Source organism: Condylura cristata, unplaced genomic scaffold (assembly GCF_000260355.1).
Source record: "Condylura cristata isolate star-nosed mole 26May11 unplaced genomic scaffold, ConCri1.0 scaffold00020, whole genome shotgun sequence".
Lineage (NCBI taxonomy): Eukaryota > Metazoa > Chordata > Mammalia > Eulipotyphla > Talpidae > Condylura > Condylura cristata.
The window spans coordinates 28,508,572-28,524,531 of NW_004567121.1; the positions used below are offsets into that span (position 1 = coordinate 28,508,572).

The following is a 15,960-nucleotide window of genomic DNA, read 5'->3' on the forward strand; positions in this document are numbered from 1 at the left end:
AGAGAGAGAAGAGGGAGGTAGAGAGGGGAAGAGAGAGAGAGAGAAATGACCACTTTATAGCCTTTCATTTTATTAACAAGCGCAGCAGTCAGGTATAAATCCCATTTCACCCACAAGGGCACCGAATCTTTTTTTTTTTTTTTTAGTTTATTTTTACACATTTTCCCATCTCAGTCGCAATCCCCTAGGGTTTCCCATCACCAAATCACCCATGTGCCATCACGATAGTCCAGTGCATTTCCCTTCCTCCACTGTTTTTGATCCCATTCTCCACTCCACCCCATAAAATGTCTCTGGTATATAGCTGTTCATCATTATCATTATTTTCTTGCCTGTACCATTATATTCCTGCTATGAGAGAAACCATCTGGTATTTTTCCTTTTCTTTCTGGCTTATTTCACTAAGCATGATCTTTTCCAGCTCCAACCATGTTGCTGCAAAAGACATGTGTTTCTTTTTTTTTGGTTGCTGAGTAATATTCCATTGTGTATATGTACCACATCTTTTTAATCCAGTCATTCATTTTTGGGCAGTTGGGCTGTTTCCATGTCTTTCCAATTGTAAATAAAGCAGCAATAAACATGGGGGTGCAGGTGTCTTTTTAAATCAGTGTTTCTGTGTCTTTTGGATAGAAACCTAAGAGTGGGATTGCTGGGTTGTAAGGAAGCTCCATGTTTAGCAGCTTGAGGAACCTCCAAACAGTTTTCCATAGTGGTTGTACTAGTTTGCATTCCCATCAGCAGACCAAATCTTTTAAGTCACTTGAAGTGTCAACTGACAGCAGCTGTACTACCCTGGACTCAGGAGCCAGCGGCCCTCATTAGTGGGCGCCACAGTCTCCACTGACCCAATCTCAGGGCCCACCATTCTTAGTACATGAATGTGGCTTATTATAAAAGGCCACAGCAGTAAATTTTCCTCATACAGAGGCATTTTAGAGGCAGTGGCACCAACTTGATTTGAAAATCAACAGCCAAGGCCTACAAATGGGGTTATGGATGTGGAGGACTCTTCTCTGAGGGGCCGGGCATGGGGGTTGGGGTGTGTGTCTTCCATTGCTTTGAGTAATTCGATTCTAAACCGCTGAATGCCCCTTGATCTAAGACTACCAAGGCACCCTGGGACAGCCACTTTCTGCCCAGAGGGTCCACAGAGGTCCCAAGAAAACAGATGCTGGAGTTCCTGGGAGGGTTGGTAATTAACAATCTACTTTCATCTTATGGATTTATCTATTCAAGATATTCAAGAAATTGAATCATACATGTGAATCTTTATGACTGGCTTTTTTTGCTTAATATATTTCCAAGATTCATCCATGTTGAAAATTTATCAGTACTTTATTCTTTTTTTACTGAAGAATAGTATTCCATTGTACAGCTATACCTCATTTTATTAATATACTTATCTGTACACAGACATATGGGTTGTTTCTAGTTTTGGCTATTTATTCAGCCATTTATGAATCATGCTGTTACACATATTTGTGTAAAAGTTTTGTGTGGACATATGTTTTCCTTTCTCTTGGGCAGATATGTGGGAGTGGAATTACTGGGTCATATGCTATCTCTAGGCTTAACCTTTTGAGAAACTACTTGGCTGCTTTCCAAAGCGACTGAACAATTTACATTCCTACCAGTGATATAAACGAAGGTTCCAAATTCTTTCATACTTACCAACACATGTTACTATTTGTCTGTTTTAATTAAAGCCTTAGTGGGTATAAAGAGGTACCACTGTAGTTTTGATTTCCATTTTGATTTTGTCACAGGAAAATGCAAATCAAATACTTTTTGCAACAAAAAATCAACAACAAAAATCAACATCTTTTTTATGTGCTATTGACTATAAGTCTTTGGAGTAATGTTTATTCCAGGGCTTTGCCTATGCTTTAATTGGGTTATTTATCTTTCTATTATTATGAAAGAATTTAATTCTAAAATGTACTTCCATCATCATTTCATGTGTTTGTAACTTTATGACAGTTTCTTTTTTAAACAAGTTTCCCCCCACCCCCCAAATAAACCATCAAGTCCAACTAGATTAAATAACTATTTGTGAAAAGCGAAACATGGAAAGTTTTAGCTGCTATGCAACTAGTTTTTGGCTAACAGGATGTGACATTAGGCTTCTGGTCTTGCCCTTAAGTGGAAAGGAGCATGACTTCCCACTGGCATTTCCCCCTTCTTGTCAGCTGAGACATGGACAAGTCAACTACACTTGAGCATGTGGATAATGGCCATACCTTAGGAATGCTACAGAAAGAAAAATGGTAGGAATAAGTCCTCAGACACATACCTAGACTATCTAGTTAAAGCCATTGTATACTGGGTTCCTTGTTAAGACTACCCTAGCCTGTATTCTAATAATAAAGTCTGTATTTCTCAATAGCATGTGTATTTGTTATATTCTGATTATGTCTATTCTAGATATAATCTATTGATGTGCTATAATGAAAGCTAAGAATTTATTTACATCAACTGCCTACACAGATATTTGTGCCCTTCCACCCTCCCAAAGTAGTTGCAACAATTTCTAGAGCTATCACTCTTTAACGTTACACTTATATTACTATATAAGTATAGTTCACAAATGATTCAAGATGTGTATTATAAGCTACACTTTTTACATTTTGTGTTTTAGAATTTCTGTGTAATTTAACTCATCTCTAAACTCCTAAACTCTTTCTTTCAATCTCATCATTCATCTGATACTCTCCTCTCCTGTGTTTCAGTTTTTTCCATGGAAATATTCCTCACAGAATCCTCTATCTACATGTGAGTTGAAGTTATGATTCCTGACTCAACCCTCAATGATACTGGATCCCATAATTTCCCAAGGCAATAAGCTTTCACGTTAACCTAATAGCCATCTTATTGACAAAGTGAAGGCTCTTAGCTTCACTTTGTAAAATAAAGCAAAAATGTTTCCTTAATAAAATTACAAAGTCCAAGTCATATGTTATTATTTTTTAATAATAAAGCCATTATTGTTGATGTCTTCACAACAAAGCTCAGTCACAGGTTTGGTCTTGTTTTTTACCTTGTTCCATTCTCTTCATTAGCTGTATCTGATCTACTGTTTTCTTCAAAATCTTGCATTTGTCTGGTTTTACGCTCAAGCTGTCAATGTCGCTGATGTTGGCAGACAGTAACTCAGCTAGCTCTTCTAGATATTTGTTTTCTTGCTCCCTGCGCCTCTTTTCAGTGCTGTTATTACACAAAATAAATCCAGTTAGTGTACACTTCTACCACCATATTTCCTTCTTTGAGCAAGTATTTCATGTTTACACACTTAGAGGGATCCTTATTTTTATTCAGAATATAAAACCAGATTTAGAAAACAATGTAAATTTACACCTAAAAAACAGGTATGTACTATAAAAGTACAGAAAAAATACTGACAAAACATAGCAAATGACTGCTATCATATATACTTCCTCAAAGATACATACACATTGAATATTCTACATTATCAGTGAAGTATATGTTAAAAGGAACCAGGTAGTATGTATACTAGCCAAATTAAGAATTCTTTTATTTTTTTTAAATTATTACAAAAGTTTATTTTTACATCATTTTGCACATTTTTTTTCCATCTCGATGAATTCTTTTATTTTTAAACAATAACTCTGAAGTAAAAAATCTGAATGTTTAAGTGACTTTGCTGTAAGTTAAGCAGGGCAGACTGAGTTGAGTCATAATAACAAGCCTTTGATTCTTACAATGATTAGAAAATCAGTTGGTCTTCATCAAAAAGAAAAATGTACTGATTCAAGAAGTAAAATAAAAAGAATTACAAATCATAATTAGAAAAGTATAGAGAACAATGTCTTATATATATAACTTTTTCTTAAAAAATAGCAAAAACCTACTCCATAGTTCTAATAAATGAATGAATAAATAAAATCAAACTCAATTTATCCTCAAGCAAATAACAAGAACAAAATAGTACAAACAGCATTTTACATTTATTCTATACATTTGAATAATGTTCACTTTTATTTTCCAGACTTATAAAGAAAATTTGCTTTGTAAAGCATACAATGAAATAAATTTTTTTATCACCAAATTAATATAAGAAAGACTAGTCACATCACAAGTAACCCCCTGTTTTATAAGCAACAATCAAAATCACTTAACTGAATATGAAAGTGTTGGTGGAAAGAGGAAAAGATCAATTACCACAAAGCTCATAATTGGCAACAATTAAAATAACATTTTCTTTTCTTAGTGGAAAAAGTCTATAAAAGCACACATTTACATTACAACCTAGTAAGCAGAAAGGACTGACTCAACTAATCAAAAGCATTTACCTGCATAAAACAAGACTAATGATTGGCACACCCCAACAGAAATCCAAATTTTAGACTGTAATGATCTCACTTTCTGTTTTTATCTTTTTAATGTTTTTGCTATTGAGGACTTAGCCCCATTTTACTTAGGACAAATACACATAGCAATATACATTGACAAATTTAACAATAAGGTACTGAAAACATGGCAAGAAGAAAATGAGTAACATACATTTAACATATACAAGGGTTTACGCAACTCTAGCTCTGCAATCTGATAGTGTTTTAAGAACAACTGATTTTTACCTTAAAGCAACTAGCTGACACTAGACTTAGGTTGAATTTAAAAGTATGATCTGAATCTAAGGGTCTAAATTTCTACATGAGGGAGGGGGGAAGTAAGCATTGTTTTAAAATGAACAACAATGTAAAGATATATGTAAATTAATAAAGAGAAAATAAACATCTAGAGAAATAATGATTAAATAAATTTCAACACAAATAAATCAGATTCACCTGGTAGGACTTCCAAATCTGTTTTTGACACTCAATTTTATGTAAAATTGAAGTGCTTGAAATCACCATAAAATAAAACCAATAGAAAGGGCAGAATAATCAGACAGAGATGAAAGGAAGAAGCTAAAATAATGAATTAGAAAGAGCCTAAAAATGAATTAAGACTAAAACAGGAAAATCATCACCAAATAAAGTAATCAATAAACAAGGACCAAAAATTCTGAGCAGATATGTTTTAAAAAAGCCAAAACTTATGACCAAACAAATTCTATCTTCGTGGAAAGAAAATTTTCTTTATTATTTCAGGCCATCTATATATATTTCTTCTCTCATGAACCTGCTTTATTTCTACTTATATTGCATACATGCTAGTTGATGCTACATGAGGTAACTTCTCATGTACTTTTTTCATTCAACTTGCTAGCTTTCTCCATGTGCCAGAAATGATGTATGTGCTATATGTCTTGGGGACCAAGGAATAAATTAGATGTAGCTTTTAACTAGGGGAAAACAAAGAAAAGGAAACAAATCATTACAACACTGTGGCAACACAACAATGCTACAGAGTAGTATAGTGATGGCACCAAAGCCTACAGAATGAGATGGTTTCCTGAAGAAAATGCAACCCCCCCCCCAGATATTTCAAAGGTAAAAAGTAAGAGTGAAAAAAAGTCAAGACAAAGAACCTATAAATAGTTCATTGTGGCTGAACAACAGGTTATAAGAAACAAAAGGACAGAGGTGAGGTCCCCAGACTAGATTACAAGGATTCTTGTATGCTATGATAAAGAGAATGACATATACTACTAAATGTACAATTTCAAACTTCCTCTGTCATTTATTAGCAATGTAACCCTTGAAAAGTTACTTCATAGCAATTTAAATTCTCAAAGCATTTATTTCCTTACCTGTAAAATAGGTATAATGAATTAATTTCGTCCTAAGATTATGTAAGGATTAAAAAAGATGATACATTTAAAGTACTTGGCAGACCTCCTGGCATATCCTAAAAGTTCAATATCTGTTATCATTGCTTTATGATTATTTTCAGGGCAAGGGGGAAACCAGAACCTTTAAAAAGAAGAAAAGTGGCATGACCTAATTCGTAAGCTTCTTGAAGACAGAAAACATGTCTCTCACACTGCACTTCAAGCTTCATACTGTTACACACTTGGGGCAGCCTGCAGCAGGCTCTAAAAGCACTTCCTGACCCGAGCGGGATTTTCTCCACGTGCAAAAGCCACAGCTGGCCATTTTAAGATAGGCAGTTTAATCCTTATCTCCTAGAAGAGCTGAAGAATGGAGAAGAGGTAATTGAAGGGGATCCAAGACAGCTCACCCCACCAAACAAGTAGACAACTCCCCGACGAGGGCTCTTGGATACAGGGTTGACAATATCCTGAGGTCTAATACATTCCTTTATGATTAGTGAGTTCACACCTTGTTTGGGAGACAGTACATATAATAAAAAAACCAAAAGGACTGTTATAAGGTGGTATTCATACACTGAGTTTCAAAATGACAAATTCTTATTTATTTACCTTATCAAAAATATCATTGTATTACCTTTATCAAAAAAGCCCATATTTATAAGTCTGCAATGGTATTTTCAAAGCAAGCAATTTTAAGACATCCAAGAAGAGAAAAACAGAATTTTATTATTTGTCATGATGATTTATAAACAAGAAATCAAGGAGAATCTACAGATAAGCAAATAAAGTTAAGAACAATGGATGGAAGTGAGATCACCACTCCAAATCATTTAGTATTCTTATACATTAACGACTGCCAATTAGAATGCAACAAGCACAACAGCATTTTTTTTAAAAGCAAACACACACACAATGGTACTCTAGAATATACCTCACTAAAGATGGGCTAGACATTCATGGAGAGAACAATAAACTATTACTGAAGAACAGTAAAGATTTAAGGAAATGAGAGCTACAGTTCTTAATATTACTCTAGACATAACAGCCTGCATTAAAAGCATGTTATTTCTCCACACTTTAGTTTATAAAAGTAAATGAAATTAACCCAGATCTCAGCAGAATTTTTTTTCAGGGAAACTTAAAAATTAATTGTAAAATTTGTATGGAAGAGAAGGCCAAGGACAGGTAAACTAATTTTGAAAGCAAAACAAACAAACAAGGAAGAGTGTCTGTCACAAAAAAACTAGGAACCAGATCCCTGTCTCTGCAGTTCTGGGACTATCACAGAGGCCACAGCACAGAAGCAAGGAAAGAGTAAGGCCACAACTCCTGACTTTCCAAGGGGAGGATGCAAAACTAGGTACCTACTTTGTGTCATATACAAAAATAAATTCCAGGGTAATTAAAACCCGAAATGGGTATTCACAGAAGGTAACATACATTTAAGGCCTTGAAGTAGAGGGAAAATACTTAGGATGCCAAAAAGTTCGACACATGAAAATTAAGATTCTAAGGTGTGTCAACAAGTATCATCATTGACTATTAGACTTAGCAAATCTGGGAGGTGATATCCCATCAAATACAAGCAAAAAAGGTTAGTAACTAGAAAATTAAATATTACTATGGCAGGTAAAAAGGACAAACAAACCAGCGGGAAGAAAATGGGCAAAAGACAAAACAAGGGAAATTTACAGAAGAAAAAAACATAATGGACATACAAATAAAACCTATGATCAACAACTAGTTATAGAGAAAATGTACTTAAAACTATAACCCCATACACATTAGACAAAAATTAAAGTGAGAGAGGCAAGGCTGTGAGAAAAGAGGAATTCTTAATTCTTGTCATTTGAGGAGCAATGTGGAAATAATTACCAAGTTAAACTAAAAAAGTGCAAGGACCTAAAGATTCTTATAGGTAAAATAGGGGCGGTTATGAAGATTTTGATTACAAGGCTCACTGTGAAAAAATCTGTAATAAAAAGGTGGCTTATAGGGGACATAGGGCTGTAGGGAAATAGATCTTTTAAATGTGCTTTATCATTGAAGATATTAAACAGAAATTAAAACAGACATCTCAGAAGTACAGATATCATAAGAGACTGTTATGTATATTTATATACCAGTTAATTAGATTATGTGGTAAAAAAGCCAAAGGGCATTTTTATTTTACTGAATGTAAACACATGCAAGATAATATTAAAAGTTAATAGGGGCCCTCCCTGGTGGTGCAGCGGGTTAAAGCACTGCACTAAGAAGCTCAAGCTACCTCCGCATGAGTTCGATTCCCGCCTGCCCCGGAGGTGACCACATGGCAAGGCAGACCTCCCCTGACCCGCCCGCTGCTCCCCTCAGCAGTGTACTTCGTCGATCTGCCTGTTCTGCTCCCCTCTCTGTCCCTGGTAAAGCCTCGCAGCCTCTGTATCTCTGGCCTGTACCCCAGTTCTGTATGAATAAAATAAATAAATCTTAAAAAAAAAAAAAGTTAATAGGGCTGAATAAATAATTGTATATTTTTAGCTCATGTTCCATGGTGAAAATGTACATTCTAGAAGATTACACACAATACTATAAAAATTATGTAAATTTAACAAACATTCCATATTGCTCATGGACACGTGTGTGTGTGTGTGTGTGTGTGCGAGAGAGATAGAGAAAGTGTGTGTGTGTATATACAATTGTAAAAATAGGTCAGTGAAATTGTTGATAAATTAATTTTTTTTACTTTTACTCAAATAAGACTATAAATATGGTAAAATATTAATAATAGAGCAAAGTGTCATTAATTATATACAGTAGGTAGGCTAATTTCCTAATCTGTTCTATCATAAATTTAAAACATTTGTCTAAAGAAAATTAAAGTAAAAGTTAAAATTTTTATTTATTTTTTGCTTTCCCTTTAAGGAAGCCTGGTTGAGCTCCTCACACAGCCCTCGCAACATCAGCCTCCAGCAGCACCTGCGCCGAGCGCTGATGCCAGCATTCAGTCGCCATCTCTTTGTAACAGCCTGAGCTCATTACAAGAAATTTTTTTCTTCAACCCGGGGCCCTAGTATTCTCTAGTTAAACTCCTTCCCAATATATGACTGGAATCATGTATTTCAACGAAAATTGGGTCTTCTATTACTTCACTTTCCAGCTTAGTAATTATCAGTGGGGGGGTCAAACTGCCTTCCCCAGGGGATAGTTATCACCTTTGAAAAAAGGTGATATTGAACAATGTTTGGAAACCCTTTTGTTTATCACAACTGAATGACAATTTGATTGTCATAATTACTATATGCAGAAGCCAGAGATACTGCTAAGCATTCTACAAGGTACAGAACAGCTCCCCTTAACAAAGAATTACCTGACCAGCAATGTCAATAATGTGGAGGGTGAGAAACCCTCCAGATCCTAGGAGATGCATGGAATGCTCCTCTCAGGTGGGATGTTGCTCTTTCGATCTGAATGAGGCTCCTTCTCCATTTGGCATTTGTTAGAATTATTTTAGTAATAGGTCTTTATTATTTTTACCAATGGTGATAACTGAGTAGAGTTTATGTAAGATTTACTTATTTCATAGGTACTACAGGGTGTAGAGGAAATCACAAGGGCTGGACAGACACCAAGAAGTCACTTCCTTTTCCATGGCTGAGGGGAAATGGGAGGAGGTGGTAGGAGAGAGTAGCTGCAGGGAGAGTGTCTCTGATGGAATGACAGGTTATTTTCAGCCTATTTAGGATGATCATATTCCTTATAACACACAAGTATTTAATTTTACAAATAATATTTCCTTTAAATCTTGACATTATAACAACACATTTCTTAGTTCCACTAATACTACAATGTTCTCATTCAGCACTTGAAGATGATTAAGATTTACTTATTTATTTGACAAATATTTACTGTGTCTTTACTATATATGACACACATTGTACCAATAACTAGGGATAAAATGGTGACTAAGAACAGACAAGACCCTTACCTTACAGCAGCTTAGAATGTAATGGTAAAACCAGGGGATGCATGAAATAATCACCCAAACATAAAAACCTGAAATAATGGATTGCAGCTATAAGAAATGCCAGACAGATAAATGAATTGGGAGATCTGGCCTATGGAAAGAGAGAAGGATCCCTCTTTAAGGGAGCAATGACTGAGCTGGCTTCGGAAAGCAGAGTTCCTGACTACAGGAACTCTGGCTGCACTTGGAGCAACATGCTTAAGGACGCTGGGGAAGAAAGCAAAGCTGGTGAGTTACCCAGGACACAAAGACTGCCAGCGAACTTGGAGTAACTGAAACGCAAGTTCTAAAGTGGCAAGAGAATGACAGAGCAGCACTTCCAGAAATAGACTAAGAAAAGAGTGTTCCTACCTTGATGCCAGTGTGTCACATGGCGATCCTTTTCTCTTATGCGAGTCTGGGTTAGCAGGGTCGGATGAACTGTCCCCGAGGCCACTCATGTTGAAAAACTTCACACCTGAAAAAGAAAGGGCAACAATAAGAAGTCCACCCTGGTGAGCTTTCCAACCACAAGAGAGGAAGTGCTTTTATGTTTGAAACTATCTAAACACGCTGCCTCTCAGTGAATAAACAATTCTAGTCTTAATAAAGACAATCCACATCTATACAAAGGCACAGTGTCATCAGCTATTTATTGTTTCTAGACTTTCTTTTCTATATCTGTAAAATAAAATTAATCACCCTTACGAAATTACAGAGATTAGGAAGACAATATTGTCAGACTAATTACTAAATTTTTTTCCCCCCAAAAGAAAAAAAAATCAGATATATAAATGTAAAAACTGAATATGCAACTGGGTGTCAGAGAAATTATTTTTTATGTTTATATATTTACTCTATTCTTAAAAAAACTTTTACTCATAAGGTTTGAGGTTTTATATTGACAGGAAAATAAGGTACATATGATTAAAATTTAAGTAATGAGCTAGGGCTTTCCTTGGGGCACTAGGGGTTAAGTCTGAGCACTACGAAGCTACTGGCAGTGACTGCAGCATGAGTTGATTCCTGCCCAGGGAGTTGACCCACATGGCACAGCAGACCTCTCCTGTCTTGCCCACTGCTCCCGTCAGCAGTGTATTTCAGTAGATCTGCCTGTTCTGTTCCCTACTCTCTCTGGTGAACCCTTTCACCCCTGCCCCTCTGGCTTACATCCCAGTTCTTGTGTGCATAAATAATCAATAAAAATATTTAAAATGTTGAAATTCATGAGCTCTCTCACATGGCTTTCCTTAATAATACGAGTAAATTCTTTTCTCTAGGTCTAAAACTTACTCTGTCTCTAGCTCTTTCTCAATACCAAAGACTGTCCTATGTATTCCATTTTGGGGTATAAAAATGACATCTATGATTCCAATCAATTTACTATTTCATGTAACCAAACAGGCATATTTTTAAAAATAAAACTTTACTGATTTACCATATATTTACAATACTACATGAATTTTGAGAGTGCAGCTTCACAATGAATTTGTGTATAAACCTCACAGCCAACAAAGCTCTAAGGAAAGACACACATTTCTAATTTCTCCATATTAATATAGTTATGATCCTAGTTTGGAACCAAATACATCATTTGAGATTAATGTGAAATCCTTCTGTTTCCCCCCCAAAATTTCAGTTATTTTTACTTCTACTATATACTATTACATAAACAGCAGCAATAGCATTCCTGTCTAATTTCATTTTGTGATATTTCCCTGCTAAAGAATTAATTGGTTCCCTCTACTAGAGCATGGTGATGGAAAAACTTAGTTCTGGGGTCAGGAAAGTCTTGTCATAGCCCTGACTTAACCATTACCTGTCTGTTCTTAGGAAAAATACATTATCGTCTCAAACCTACATCCTCATCTGTAACAGAACATAATACTATATCTACCTATCTTTAGATTTTCTGTGAGGACTAAATAAAATAGTGCATAAAGAGTGTGCTGAAAGTTCCTAGAGAATGTTGGCCATTGTTATTATCTCTCCTTCAGAAAGAGAGCTCCCAGAGACAGTATTTGTTGAGCAGAATAACACACCTGGTGTCTCCTCAGTGATAAAGGGAGACCTTTTTATTCCTTTGTACATCAGTGCCCAACGTGTGCTGCTGTTACTACTTCTACTGCTAGGACTTTACTGAAATGCTTGAACCAGCATTTGAAACTATTTCCTTCTGGAAATACTGCCATCCATTGGTTTCTGTGAGCCCACACTTCTTTTTTCACTTAACAAATATATGAAGCACCTCTCATATATAGCAAGCACTGGTGCTAGGAGCTGAACAAATTAGTGGATAGCAAAACAGAATTTGCCACCCTCATGGAGTGGAAGAAATAAACAAAACACAAAATAGTAAATAAATTCTGAATTGTGATAAAAGTTATTAAGGAAAAAAATAGGTCCAAAGAAAAAATGTCAGAAGAGACTTAATTTTAACTGGGGATCAAATGAGGCTTCTCTGAGGGATGATGTTTAAGCCATGATCTGAGGGGCTAGTAGAATTAATGTGGTTTTCTGCGTATCTTATTACCAGTACATCTAGTCAATTCCAACTAAAATTCTTCATTGTGTCTTAAGTCCTGTTTCCCCTCATACTGTAGGGGGAAATACAATTTGCTGATGATATGATTTTGTTATTAATGGCTTTCTAGTCACAAAATACAAACAGATAGTGGAATGCAAAGTCTTTGATGAGTGAAAACTATTATAGCTGTTCTATCTGTGGAACGCCTTTATACTTGGCAGTAAGGGTACTTAAATAAGGTTCAATCAGGAAAGAAATGCTGGTTTCAGGAAACCAATTTGCATATCACCTTTTAAAAAGAGGTAAGGTTTCTAAGTAAAAATATCCTGTTGATTTAAAAAGAATTGCTGTTATACCCAAATAATCTCATGCAACCTCTAGAGATCAGTTATAGGAACTAGAAACCACATCTATCTCTACATAAATGGACTAACTAAATCAAAAAGGTGGGACAAAAACCCAGGTCAGTGCTGTATATTTCAGTTGAGTTACAAATTTCTACATAAGATGTAATTTCTACATAAGAAATTTGTTATTCCTTTCCCAGATTTAGTTGAGAACTTCATGAGTTGAAGTAACAGTCACCAACTCTAATATATAGTTTAAAGTGCTTAGCAGACAATTAGAGAAGCCTAGACAAGATAAGTGGGGCACTCTGAGAGCTAAGCCTCCCCAAATTCAGACTATCACACTGGGAAAATCATGAGAAATATGAGCTCCTGTATGGGGTAACTGCCATAAAGAAACAGTGGGCCTCCCTGATGGCACAAGGGGTTAAAGCTCAGCGTTATGGAGCAATGTGCAGCCACAGCAGCATGAGTTAGATCCCTGGCCAGGGAGCTGACCCACCATGACCCAACAGACCTCTCCTGTCTCACCTGCTGCTCCCCTCAGCAGTGTATTTCAGTCAGATTGCCCATTCTGTTCACCACTGTTTCTGGTGAATTCTCTCATCTCCTGCACTTCTGGTCTGTACCCCAGTTCTCTTCTATGCATAAATAAATAAATCTTTTTAAAAAATGAAATATTTCCCCATCTGGAGTCCATGGACACTTAGGGTTCTATAAAGGAGGTTTTCAGTTTTGTCTATTTATTCAGACAGCTGAAATCTTTCTCATATGATAAGCATGGAGACTTTAGTATTTTCATTTTCTTTTTAATTGTTTATTTTTTCATTATTTAGATATACCATATTTTATTTACCTATTCATTAGTTAGTAGCCATTTAGATTTTCCCCATTTGGGGGCTATTTAGCAACAGTGCTACAATGAACAGTTTTATGAATACTTTGTATAATCATGTTTTTGGTTCTCTTGTGTATATATACCTAGGAGTAAAACTATTTGGTGATATTGCAACTCTTGATCTTTTTGTGGAATTGCCAAGCTGTCTTCCTTTATGGCGCTACCACTGAAGTTCTCACCAGCTATATTCAAGTGCTCTAATTCCTTTACATTCTCATCAAAAACTGTTATTTTTGTTTTATAGTTTTAATCATAGCCATCCTAGTGGGTGTGAAATGGTATTAATTATGGCAATGTATTAATTGCTAGTGACATTGGGCATCTTTTCTATGTGCTCACTAGTCATCTTTATATCTTCTTTGCAGAAATGTTTATTCATGTTTTTGTTTATTTTTTTAGTTGGGTTACTTATATTTTTATAAGTAAAATATCTCATAAAAATATGAGTCATCTTTGGATACTAGACCCCTATCAGATATATAGATATAGCACTTATTAAAACACACACACACATATATATATGCATGCAAATATTTTCCTCCACTGTGTTATTTTTTCACTTTCTTTACAGTGTTTTCTGATGAAGAAAACTTTTTAATATTGATGAAATACAACTTATCTACACTTCATTTTTTAACAAGTGCAATGCATAGGCTTTATTTTTTTTTTTTTTTAAAAATATATTTATTCATTCATACAGAACTGGAGTACAGGCCAGAGATGCAGAGGGTGAGAGGATTCGCCAGGGACAGAGTGGGGAGCAGAACAGGCAGATCGACGAAGCACACCGCTGAGGGGAGCAGCGGGCGGGTCAGGAGAGGTCTGCCGCGCCATGTGGAGCTCCTCAGGGGCAGGCGGGAATCAAACTCATGCGGCAGTGGCTTTAGCTTCTCAGTACTGTGCTTTAACCCGCTGCACCACCAGGGAGGGCCCCAAAACTGAAAGCCTATGCGGCTGCAGCAGCTACAGTGAGAGAGAGTTAGATCCCCACCCTGGAGGTGATCCAGGTGCAGCAGACCTCTTCCGTCTTGCCCACTGCTCCCTTCAGCAGTGTACTTCATCAGTCTGTCTCTGATGAAGACTCACTGCCCCTGTACCTCTGGCCTATATGCATAAATAAATAAATATTAAAAAAAAAAAAGGCAGTTTCTATTGACTGTATCTTTTTGTGTGTGATGGATGGTATTTTGTTTCTTTGCATGCCTCCTAATTTTTTGTTAAAACTGAATACTTTGAAACTAATAACTGAAAAGCACGTCTTTAAACATGTAGAAACAAAAGTTCTCTCTGAACCTACCAAGTCAGGGAACCAAAACTTGAATGGTGACTAGCCTGAAATCAGAAGAGCTTCTGCCCCATACACCTCTCATAAACAATCTGCCAATATCTGAGCCACTGAGTTCAGGGATAAAAGCAAAGGCAAGGAAATGTATTTAAAGCAATGAGTTCTTAAAATTAAAATTATCATTCTATCTTATTTCACTGATTTGATAAAGTATCAGATATTTCTCAAAGTTTTTTGTCTTTTAAATGAAACCTTGTGCCAAGTCTTTTAAATTTATTATGCTAGTAATAAAGACAGCAAGGACTTGGTAACTTAACTTCTCAAAGTAGTAAAGTAACAATGTACTAAGTAAATTTGTTTCCCATTAAAAATTTATCAGATTGAAAAAAAAATTATCAGATTGAGAAGATTCTTTACACTGAATTTTTCTAAGTGGAAAAAATAAGTTTGGAAGAAAGTACACTGTTGTGAACATTGCATTGTTGGTAGATACACCAGTCTTGTTTCCTTGACTTACAAACTCTTGGAAAACAACAATGTAAAAATGCTCATATAGGTCCTTCCCTGGTGGCACAGCAGGTTAAAACACAGCATTAAGAAGCTTAAGCCACTTCAGCATGAGTTCGATCCCCGCCTGCCCTGGAGGAGATCCACATGGTGTGGCAGATCTCTCCTGACCCGCACGCTGCTCCCCTCAGCAGTGTACTTTGATCATCTGCTGTTCTGCTCCCTACTCTGTCTCTGGTGAATCCTTTCTCACCCTCTGCATCTCTGGTCTGTATCCCAGTTCTGTATGAATAAATAAATAAATCTTTAAAAAAAAATGCTCATATATATGAAATGGGCACTGGAAAATATATGCATAGAAAATTAATGTTTATTGCATAGATATTAGAAAGATGTATCCAGGGATCCCCACCTGGGGATGCCTTACTGTGGTTTTTCAACTGCCATTTTTATTCAGTAAGGATTTGAGGAGACTTCTCTAGCACTTTACTGAAGCTCCTTTAATTGCAACATATCTAAAAGTGGTTTATAAAGTAAAATCCAGATCTTTCCCAAATTTTCATTTAGGAATGTCCATATGTTTTATAATAAGTTTTTCATATTTACATAAAAAATAGTCAATAGGTAATTATATTTCTCCATACTTCTGTAAAGACAAAGTTCTTTTTTTT

General features: G+C 35.8%; 1 protein-coding gene across 4 annotated transcripts in view; it reads right to left on the reverse strand.

Moving 5' to 3' along the window:
- Positions 1–10,200, reverse strand: part of NCOA1 (nuclear receptor coactivator 1) — a 71,760-nt gene extending 61,560 nt beyond the window's left edge. For all 4 annotated transcript variants that reach the window (XM_004686398.2, XM_004686397.2, XM_004686399.2 and 1 more), the window contains exons 1-2: positions 10,098–10,200; positions 3,041–3,207 (exon numbers count right to left, since the gene is read on the reverse strand). In XM_004686398.2, the coding sequence (XP_004686455.1) occupies positions 3,041–3,207; positions 10,098–10,186 (256 nt within the window). In that variant the 5' untranslated portion in view covers positions 10,187–10,200. The remainder of the gene's footprint in view (positions 1–3,040; positions 3,208–10,097) is intronic.
- Between the last annotated feature and the right edge of the window lie 5,760 nt (positions 10,201–15,960).